Source organism: Neopelma chrysocephalum, unplaced genomic scaffold (assembly GCF_003984885.1).
Source record: "Neopelma chrysocephalum unplaced genomic scaffold, ASM398488v2 Primary Assembly neopelma1_73b, whole genome shotgun sequence".
NCBI classification, from domain to species: Eukaryota; Metazoa; Chordata; class Aves; order Passeriformes; family Pipridae; genus Neopelma; species Neopelma chrysocephalum.
Window position 1 is genome coordinate 4,236,239 of NW_020897734.1, and position 11,592 is coordinate 4,247,830.

Below are 11,592 nucleotides of genomic sequence, written 5' to 3' on the forward strand. Positions count from 1 at the left end.
TTCCTCAGGAGCACCTTTTTAACAAAACCCAGACAATGGTGCTTTGCAGGGGCCCTTCCTGAGGCTCAATTTTCTGTGGTACATCCTTGAATCTATGAATAATGGCAATTCAAGCAAGCTTTTATTTTATATGGGGCTCTTCTGCAGTACATTTTGCTTTGTTTTCAGGTTGGGATGTTTGGAATCTTCATCATATGTCTCAGAGTTGTTTTCTAGTGTTTTCCTAGGATGTTTAGAAAATGAGACAGATGTGCTTAACCGGGGAGGGAAGAACAGGTCTGGAGACATGTCATGACTGAAGCAGTGTCTATTTAAATTCTCCAAAGGTGTGGGCTACTTAATATGTGTAAGTCCACTTATACAAAGGTTTCTGTGTAGGGCAGAGCCCTCTTTAATCCCCCCTTTCTGCTTGTGACACAACCTGCAGCAGCACATACATTTATTGTGAGAGTGACATGTGGCTGCCTAATATGAGATTTTGATATCACTGTATTTATTCAGAAGGAATTTACTATTTACAAAGGACCTAAATAGAGAAAATATGTCTGGTAAGAATAGGAAAGGTGGTTCAGATAAGAGGGGTTTTTATTTATTTATTTATTTTATTTTCCTTTTTTTTAATAGATTTTTGCAGTGGAATGTTTCTGTTGCTTTTTGGTTTTGTGTGCGGAGTCTATTTAAATATTGGCTTTGCCATAGATACCTGTATTACAAGCATTGGATGGTGCAGGCATTTTTAGTTCAACTGCATTGTTGGTGAAAGGAATTAGGACTGTTGGGGGATTGGAAAATTGCTAGAAGCTACATTTTTCTTGTGCAGGCTTTCAACTGATTTATGTTTTTTAATACTAACTGATACATATATTCTTTTCCTGAATATTTTAATATCTTTTTTGATCTTTCAGGATTGTCTTTGCTGATTTCTTCATTATGAATCTCATTCTGTGGGTGAAAGGATCTTCAGCTGCCATCCCTTTTGGCACTTTGGTTGCTATCCTAGCTATGTGGTTTGGAATTTCAGTCCCACTAACCTTTGTTGGTGCCTATTTTGGCTTCAAAGAGAAGGTAGGGGTCCAAGTACAGATCTGAAATACACCTGTCCTCTGTAGTTGAGCCACTGAATCTCTAAGCATACAGGAACTGGTCACATTGAGGCATCTGTGGCCCAATGATTGTAAAATGATGTTTCACTTCGTCATGATTTTGAAATCAAGTATATGCTTGTAATGTCACACTAACTTTTTTTTCACTAGAATCAGAATTTCATAGTGCTCTTGGAGGTTTTGTATGCTTTTTTTGCCTCAGCGATACCTCAGTAGTTTCATTTTTGAAGTACTACTTCAGAAGGGCTTCAGTTTGTACTTCACTAGTTTGAGATAATGCCAGACAACTCAGAAAAAGGTGGTGGTGTTGGATTTTTTAAATTTTAATTAAGGACTGAACAGATTTATTTCCTTCATGTTCTGACTTGCTTACTGGCCAGTAGATGGAATGTCTGAAGCACACGTGCTTTTTCCTAATGATAGGCATCACATTTGTAGGGTTTTTTATTTGAAAACTTGTGATGGCTTATGAACGAAAATATAGCTATGTTTATCAAATCTTCAGATGGCGATATTTGGGAAAAGTAATGTTATTTATGGTGTAAGAATTTATATTTTATTTACGTTCTTTTTCTCTGCAGCCCATTGAACATCCCGTGCGTACAAACCAGATTCCTCGTCAAATCCCGGAGCAGTCCTTTTTCACAAAGCCATTGCCTGGGATCATCATGGGTGGTATCTTGCCCTTTGGCTGTATTTTTATTCAACTGTTTTTCATTCTGAATAGCATTTGGTGAGCATCACTATTTGTTTTCCTCTGGTTTGATAATACACACAGTGAGTTTGGACATCCTGAACCAATTAGTCTAAGGAATAGTCCAGTTCTAAAAGTTTTGATCATCATGCAAACTTTTGTGGAATTTCTGGAATCTATATATTTACTTCTGTGCTTAGACCTTATGAAACTAGTTCTTTTTAATGACAACTGCAAAGTGTGATGTTAGAATCCTGTTGCCTTGTTTTATCTTCCTGGTTCAAACAGCACAAGTGTGGTTTCATAATGTTGTGGTTAGGTAGAGCCTAATCCACTGTGTAACTATATTATGATTTATGAAACTAATACGATCTAGCAGGTTCAGCTGTTAGATCAGAATTGGGTCAACATCTTGGGATTCCATGTTCTGCAAAACAAAAACTCTGCTCTCCAGGAACCATCCACTCCACTCCTAAATCTTGTCAAAACCTAATCAAGCAGGTGCATGAAAAATTAAACCAGTGCAGTCTTTCAAACTTTCATGATGTGAAACACGAAATGTCAGTACGTTGTTGTTCAATGGAAAATATTGTCCTGAAAGGTGCCAGGTTTTTATATGGTGTCCTCTGTTTATGTCGAGATCTTACAGAACAGTTTTCTAAACCAGCTCTAAATGCAAATATATTAGTTTAGCTTTTCATATTTGTCCTCAACAAAAATAGAAACGTGTAATATAGCTGTGCTGGAAAATGTAATCAGCTGACAAACAGGTATCTTTAGATTTTGTAGCTGAAATTAGCAAGTTTCCAAATTGTTTCTCATTATTTATCCTACAGAAGGGAAGTATGGAGGGAATGTGCAAATAATACTCCCTCTGTCTAACCCTGTACTGCAATAATTGTCACCTTCACCCAAGAAAGTTAATTTGGTTATTTCCCCTATCCCTTACCAGATTAAAAATAAATTAACATATTTAGTTTTGTGAGTGATTTTGTGTTTGATTAGCACTGGAATTGGAGCCAGACTTGGCCTGGGGATAGGGTGGGAGGGGAGGAACATCTGATTGGATGTAGTGATGAGATGCAGAGACACCTGGAAAACTTAGCTGCAGTAGGAGGAAGGAAGTGGGTATTGGAACTAGGGAAGGCTACAGGTGATGCAGGAGTCAGGGAGGCTAAAGGTCCTCCTGACAAAGAGACCTGAGGTGATAAACATCTCTGGTGGAAATTGTCCTTAACTCTTTTCTGTGAAAGATAGATGCTGATTTCAGGGGAAGTATAACTGAAGACTGTTGCTCTGTAGAGCAGAGGTTTCATTACTGTTACCTTAAATAAATGTGTATTTACTGAGTACATTCAGGTAAAGAAAACTTTTTATGAATTAGTCAATAAAGTTACCCTAATGGTGTGGGGTTTTTTGGGTTTGTTGTTTGGATTTTTTAGGGGTTTTGGTTAACTTAGCATCTGACAATATGACACTGACAATTAACTCAGAACTTCAACCAAAAATGGGACTCTTGTTTTCTTTGTTTTTAATTTTAGGTCTCATCAGATGTATTACATGTTTGGATTCCTGTTCCTAGTTTTTATAATTCTTCTAATTACGTGTTCAGAAGCTACAGTTTTGCTGTGCTACTTCCATCTGTGTGCAGAGGTAAAAGTTACAGTTCTGATGTAGATGCCACTTGTAGCTGGGAGATGTTAGAAATAGAGGTGAGGTGTTCACATGTACTGTGAAGTGCTGGACACTGAATGGATTGCACTGTCAGCCTTGACATGCCTGTCTTAGCCACTCTTCTGAAATGTGCCTTTTGCTTCAAAATCCACCACTGGCAACAGATAAGCAAAAATAAACAGGCTTGATCTTAGAATAATTTCATGTGGAAGCAATCAGCTGACTTGTAGGAAAAAAAGTACCTACGTGCTATGTAGGAGTTTTTTTTAAGCTAAATTTTGCAGAATCAAATGTGTTTCAGAAGACAATGTTATTTTTTAACCAGCTTATTTATATTTTGTTTTCTACCTGGTGACTCTTGGTGACTGGTTTATTGTTTCTTTCAGGATTATCACTGGTGGTGGAGGTCATTCTTGACCAGCAGCTTTACAGCAGTTTATCTCTTTATCTATGCAGTTCATTACTTCTTCTCCAAACTCCAGATAACAGGAACTGCCAGCACCATTTTATACTTTGGTTACACAATGATCATGGTCTTGATTTTTTTCCTTTTCACAGGTGAGTACGGTGTTCAATCTAAAGTGAATGCCGGGGGTTCTGCTTTTGAAATGAGAAGCATTAGGTGAAATTTAGACTCTCTGAACCATTAGATACAATCTGTGACTCTTTAGGCGGTGTTACTTTTATGGTTTGTGACACCACACATCACAGGAAGGTACTCTTTATGGTTTTTTCCTAACTTGAAATTACATTTATTTATAGCATAATTAATTTTCCTTTATTGAATATTATATTAGCAATGAGTTCAAACCATTATATTTTTCAAAGGGCTGTTCTTGTTCACTTTGATATCAAGTGTTAACTTGATTCTGGATTTCGTAATTGGTTCTAGAAGTTGTGGAGTTAAAGATAATTGTGCTCTGCGTATGGCAGATAAATAATGTTTTCAGCCTTCCCTCTCAGCAAGTGAAGGAGGCTGGGGCTGGGGAAGAAGTGGAGTTTGAGAAGAGAAAGTTTTAGTATTGTTAGAGGTGGCCTCAGCTGCTCACTAAGCACCACTTCTTAATGGCAGGAATTTACCTTAACTAAAGGAACCTATTTGAAATAGGGCTCTCCAGTTTTAATTGTCCAACTTCTCTGCTGTTACTCATGCAGAGTACGTGTCTTCTACAGAATTACTCACTCTAACATTCATAATCACTTGACTGAAACTATAATTTCGAGGTTGATTTGATGAGAAATCTGTGCCAGATTTACCATGTGTTAGAGGAAATTAGAAGCTCTTTGAAGGGTACTGGCCCTTAAAAATAGCCAGGAGCATTTTATCTTGGTGTTCATCGTACTGCTGCTGTTGTATATGTAGATTTAACACATGAAGTCAGATCTTTTAGGTGTCGCTGCTTGGCATGAAGTACAGCAATGGCAGAACTAGAGAAAATGCTGGTTCATATATGATTGGTTGTTCATAAAACCAACCTTTGTAGTCACTCCAAAGATTTGTGATAGAGGATTTCTCTGTGGATGTCATGATGGTTTATACTGTTACTTCTTAACTTCTTCTGACTGATTGTTGAAACCTGTTGTAATTGCTTTGTGTTCACTTTATGAAATGCATCCCTTAACTCAGTTAAATGCAGTTAAAAAAGAGTGGCTAAAATAGGTAATGAAGGTAAGTCTTAGCTTCAGACCAAGTCAGTGCAGCAGTGAGAAAAATCTCTTTCATCTTTATTTTTTCTAATACTGGTTGACACGAGGCAAAAGAAGCACTGTTCATGATAAACACTGAAGAAAATTACTGTATGTGTTTGAACAAAGCAGTTACTCTCTAGAAATTGTATCTAATAACATTAACTGGCACTTACTGATAAGTTTTTATTTGTTATTTAGATATGTGTCTCTTCAAAAGAAAGCCAAAAGGAGTTTTTAAAAGAAGTGGGTGGGGAAAAAAGGGGAGGATTTAATTATTCTATTTTTTAATTATTAGAAGACAAACATAGAAGTTGGCATATTGCCAGTTAAACCCCTGCCTAAATCCTGGTGAAACAGACAAGCTCCAGATGTCTTCTATAATATATCTCTATCTATATGAAAAGAAAAAAAAAACAACCCTCAAACTATAGTCTAAATGTTTTAATTACTTTTAAACTAAAGCAATATGTTAATATGTGTCTGGATTTTAGCATAGGTTAGTTGCTATCCTGCCAATTTCAATTTCACTTACAAGATGCAAATTGGTAGAATTAAAAATATCCCTTTCATATATAAAATGATAATTGAAATTGTCATGGCAGCAGCTGAAATGGCATTAAAAGCTTCAGATGTGCTGATCCTGGAGTTCTTGATGTGGAGGCCAGTGAGGCCCCAGAAGTACAATAATAAACTGTGCTGCAGTGTCTTCTTTTTCTTTTTATTTTGAAATAAACCCACAATAGTGCTGGCTGTGCTGCATTTGTAGTTCATGAGGAAAGCTACTACATGGTCCCTTTTTTTTTTAACATTTAATAAAACAGCTAGTCACTAGAAAGGTAATGGGTATAACAGAGACATGGAGTGTGTAATAAACCCTTGATAATGTAAAATGTTGTGATAAATTTTCCCTATTTAGTTTGATGATAGATTTTTGGGTCTGAAATGCAAGCTATTCTAGACAGATGGTACAAGCAAAAGACACCTCACTTTGCTTTGTTTTGTAAAATATTCTTTAATAGCCCTTGCTTTAGAAAATAAGGGTTCAGCCCCTCGTGAGTTTCTGGAGGTGAAGGAGTTTGCTAATGTAATTTTACACACTGTTTGCATTAATAGAGTTCCCAAAATGGGACCTTCATCTGTTCCACTTAAGTTAGCACTAGGTATTTTGATTTTCTCTATTCTTGCCTGTTAGGTCTCAGCAACTGTGACAGAAGTATAAAGGGCAGTGTTAATACCTCCTCGGTGGCAGCGTGTTGTGTTACCCTGGGCATTACAAAAGAGATCATAGTGAATAAGTAAATAGGAACTGAGTGCTTGTATGGCAACAACGACAATAATACAATCTGACCAGTGAAATCTAATAATTAGTGTGCACCCCCAAACCAGACAATTTTGTTTTAATGTACAAAGTGCAGCTAATCTTTCAAGAAATAATAAGGGTGGGTGAATGGGGATGGCTACGTGATTACATGCATTTTATTCTCAGAGACGAAAAAATGCTGAACGTAGCCAAAGCATGTTGCTTTACAGTGACCTCTATTTTTGAACATCATTTTCACTTGTGAGTTAATGCCATTTTCAAAATTGAGTTTTGATCTTCTGGGTAGATTGTGTTTAGAATCCGAGATTCTGAAGCACCCACCACTGAGCGGTGATTGAAACCAGTATGATACAGAGAGCTTTTAAGGGACATGAGAAGTATCAGCGAAGTGCAGAGTGCTTTTCTGTTTGCTTTCTTACAATCTGCTCGTGCTTTGAATTCTTTTTTCTTCATTAAACAATAAAGCTAGAAGGGACGAGTAGAGCAGAAGAGTCTGCTTAATGTATTTTGACATTATTCTGTGCAATAATCCTTGTTTTTAATTTTGAATTTAAACCATGTTTACTAATACCTTTCCCTTACCCAGTCAGATGCCGGCTTTCTGTGTGTAACATCATCTTTGTGTGTATCAGAAAGTGGTAGTATGTATGTTGTGGAGCATTCAGCAGTCTATAAACCTGAGGACAAAAAGATCAAAAAACAGCTGAGGTGTTTTATACTAAGTATAAATGGACTTTTGGACATATCTGGCTTCTTGGCTAGAGAAATTGCTCGAGACATCTTCACAACTGTGTTCCTGAATTTTAAATAGCTCCTGCAAAAGATCTTTTAGCAGTACCTCCCTAGCACAATCAGTGATGTACTGCAGGCTGCTCTGCACTGAGATAGCATCAGTTTCTTAGAGTAGTAGGGATTATTGGGAAAGGCAGAATCTTAAAACGTGCAGGTCACCCACTTAGGGAAAAATAAAGGTCTACCCCACAACAGTAAGTTCTTCAGTGCAGGCCACCAGGTGCTCTTTCATTCAGTTTAAGCTGGTGAGTGCTTAGGATTTGTTAAAATAAACATGAGCCAAGAAACTAATTTGTTATATTGGATTAAACCAAACAAACAGATTTTATAGGCTCATTAGAGGAATTGGTGTCAGGCTTGGTGCTGGGTCATTTCATAGAAATGTGCATCTGAAAGCTGTAAAAACTTTGCAGTGACATGGAGTTTAGACCAAGCAGAAAATAATTTTAGAGGTCTCAGCTCTTTCAGCCAGTGGCATCTTCATATTTATTTGCTTGTGGGGTTGGGGTTTTTTTGTGGGTTTTTGTTTGTTTGTTTGGGTTTTTGTTGAGGTCTTTGTTGTTTTTGGGGGAGAGGTTTAAGTACTTAGTGTTTTCTTCCCCAGTTATTAGTCATTTGCAGATCACTTTGATTGGAGTATGTACTCCTGTATAGAAAATCTGAAGGTTTTTGACTGCATTACCTTTTGTGGGCCCTGTAGTGGTTCATGGAATCAAAAGCACCCCGAGGTCTGAGGTGGAAAACACTGAATTTCCGTGGAACCAGGCACTGTGCTGTTTATGTTCTTAATAAAAGCAAAAGTTAAGCTTTTCGTTGCACTACATAAGCAATCATGTAGGTAAAGCAGCTGTACAGGGAAACCTTATAAATAATGTTCCCTTAGCTGACATTCATATCTGTCCAATAATAGTGATTTTGTAATAGCAACACGATTCTATGGTGACCTGAGCCTTAGGAAGTATCTAATCTGTTTGGCCCATGTTATTTTAAAACTAAAAAAAAGATTAAGTTTCTAGTCTATAGAGCTGTCCAGATCTGGAGTTTGTAGGTTATATTTGTTCATGTGAGGGAAGAAGAAATTACAATGCTGGTAAGCCTCAATTATTGATGTGGAGGTAACAACTGAAGGAATCTGCACACCAGAGAAAGTTCTGACCACATAAGGCTGTATCTTGGTAAAGTGTGTTGCTTTTCTCTCCCAAGTTCATGATTCAAATCTGGTACCTTGGCAAAATTTCTGATAAAGTTTAAAAAAGGAGCATGGGGTAGTTAGTTAGTCTTTGATTTGCTAAACAGACTTTATTTAGGAGGGGAAGTTGGAAATCAGTGTTACTGAAACCTGTGAAAATCTGTTTATAGATGAAATGCTTGTTCTCAGTGTGAAGTCTTCAAGTTCTGTTATGACTGAGGCAATGTTTTGTAGAAAACTGATGTATTATAAAGATTCAGACTAACAAGGATTGGAGGAAAATACTGTGGATTTAGAGTGTGCTCCCATATTAAGTTGTGGCATGCTCGCAGAACTGTGGTGACTCTCATTCTTGTGTTAGTTGTACATTTTTGTTATGATACTATACTTTTGTTCTAGAACAACAGATAAATTTTTAAGTTATCTCATCTGTTAAACATTTGGAAGAAACATTGCTTTCAAAACCATAAAAAGCTTTGAGTGGGCTTTATTATAGAAACAACTAGAAAGCAAATGCTGAGAACCATTATTAGGAAAAAATCATGAGAGTAAGGGTTAGAGTAACAATGCTGATATTGGAGTATTTGACACAGTAGGAAGGAGTAAGAATTGACCATGAACTGCAAAGACTTAGTGATGTCAAGCCTACAAAGGAATTATATTACTTTTGTGGTTGGTGTCTGATCTCCTATCAACAGCCATAAATCTGCTATGTCTTAGTGTTTCAGATGATGATAACTGCAAACTTGGAGGGAAAGGGTAATCTGTGCCATATAATAGTAGGCTGTCAAAAAGCCTTTAACTGCAAATATACATGGTAGCACGAAGAATGTAAGAATTGGCATGTAGATAATAAGCTTCCCAAGATGGGTTTCTCACTTGGGAAATGTGTGGATGTCGTCTGAAAGAAATGTAACTGATGCAAAAAACACAAATGCTTAATAAAGAACCATCTAGTTAGTGAATCAGTCACAATTAAATGGTGAAAAAAACCAGACAGAAAAGGGTGAATGTAAAACTGGAGGAGCTGAGTGCATGATCTTGCAATTGGCTGCAGTGTAGCTGGTAAGGGGCTATCACAGGGCTGGCATGTGGCTGTGTCCTTGAGAGGGAATTCACCTGGAAGTCAGACCTTCCTTTTTTCTAGCTGTTAAGGCAGTTGACCCCTAGGTAAAGGTGTGAGGAACAGTGCATCACTCTCCTTAGAGGCTGAAGACTAAATACATTGACTGGGTCTCTGTATTATTGCATATGAAGTTCTTAAAGTAATTTAAAAGTAAATGTGATGTATGATGTCCTTGCACTTGCCCCGTAATAATGGCTGTAGGTGAAAACTGCAGGCTTGTTCATTAGTTAAAGACAGAAAATTGGTCTGTACTAATCTCACAGTGTTTTGGTTTGTCCCTGTTAGTCTCACTTGCTGCTTGCTCCCAACTGCTGTGGCACTCAGAGCATTGTTTTAGCAAAAGGAGGTAACAGGATATACAGAGGAAGAAGTTCCCTGTTCTTGAGTATAAATAGAGCATGATGAATATAAAACTGGGCCAGGTGAATTTTTCCAAGGCTTTGTTACCCCCCATTCACAGGTGGCAGTGAAGTGTCATGGACTCAAAAACCCAGGGAGGGGCTGACTTTGTGTAAAAGTCAGTGTCTTAACCAGTGCCTGTGTGTCTGCTGGTGGTGGTGGCATCACGTTCAGTGGTTTAAATGGATGACAGCAGCCTGGTCCTAAAAGTCATCTTTGTTCTAAATAAATAACTTAGGGGGATGAATGTGTGTTGTTAAATTTAAGAAGCGCTGTTATTCTGGGTAGTTGGCTGGATTACAATGTTATATTCTGTCCTGCTGGAAAGTACTTGTTAGATTTCTCTCTCAGAGCAAACTGTAAAATAAACTAACCTTTTTCGCTTTCTCATTTTAGGGACTATTGGATTTTTTGCCTGCTTCTGGTTTGTAAGTAAGATTTACAGTGTTGTGAAAGTGGACTGAAAAGCTTCAAAGCGTCTTTTGAACATATCTCCCTTGCTGTTTGATAATTTTTACCATGTATTGAAAATCATCCTGTGTAATTATTCTAATTTGTAAAAACTGAAGACCAGACTACAGCATAAAATACGGATTTTTATGGAAGGAAATGGCACCATTGCCATTTTGATAAAAACAAAAATGTCGGTATACTCATTGAACATGTTCATTCCAATAATTCAGAAATTATATCCAGAATTTGATTTAGGACAAATAAAAATTCTGTGAACTGGTTTATTTGAAAAATGTGTGCAGTCCTCCAGCTGAATTTTCTTGTGATTTGGGGGGGTTTTTTGTTACCTCTTTTGGTTACCATTTATATACCATTAAAGCATAGGACTGTCAAGTAAATCTATATAAAATGTGAATTTTTTTAACTTAACTATGATTGTACATATTATCCTGCACCTTCTTTACAACTAGGTATCTTCTTACAAATGTACATGCATTTAGTGTAAGGTAGACTTTATTAAAAATATCGACACTGGTTTTTGTTCAAATAAAACTGCACAACTCTGTCTGACTTGTTTCCTTTCTTGTTAATTAGGCCTTCACTGCTTGGACACAGATCACATTAGTTTGACCAGTTGATGCTTTTTGAGATGTGTATTGTTTATGAGCAGTTTGACCATGGTTTTGGCTGCAGATTGTCTGTGCAAGCAGGACTGGTGGGTCACTTGAATCCATGGCTGGAGGATGGGCAGGGGCCTCTGAACTTACTCAGCTCTGTGGTTACTCTACTTTCCCCAAAATATTTTTTGCTGGACAAACCATTATTTTCTATCAAAGATCAAACCCTTTTTCCTTCTTTTAGCCCTCTGAAACATCCATCTCCTTGTTCTTCATCCTGTGAAGATTGATGCAGCTTGTTGGGAAGTTTAGCTGTGAATCTGATGGGTTTGGGGAATGGGTGTTTCATAAAGGTGAAGCCTTTTTCCTGCTCTGCAGAGCTTGTGCTTAAGTGCTGGATTACATGAGATGGAGTATCTTAATAGCCTCTTCAGCTTTAGAATTGCAGGGATTCTTCTCTCAGGAATGTCAGGGTTTTAAAGAGGCTCCCCAAAATCTCACTTGAAGCTGAGCAGAGGGTCACCACAGACACCTA

At 37.4% G+C, this 11,592-nt stretch overlaps 1 protein-coding gene across 1 annotated transcript in view; it reads left to right on the plus strand.

Moving 5' to 3' along the window:
- Positions 1–11,007, plus strand: part of LOC113969451 (transmembrane 9 superfamily member 2-like) — a 28,039-nt gene extending 17,032 nt beyond the window's left edge. Inside the window, exons 13-17 of the mRNA XM_027687162.1 lie at positions 906–1,065; positions 1,685–1,836; positions 3,339–3,450; positions 3,858–4,029; positions 10,384–11,007. Of these exons, the coding sequence (XP_027542963.1) occupies positions 906–1,065; positions 1,685–1,836; positions 3,339–3,450; positions 3,858–4,029; positions 10,384–10,451 (664 nt within the window). The 3' untranslated portion in view covers positions 10,452–11,007. The remainder of the gene's footprint in view (positions 1–905; positions 1,066–1,684; positions 1,837–3,338; positions 3,451–3,857; positions 4,030–10,383) is intronic.
- Positions 11,008–11,592: the final 585 nt, after the last annotated feature.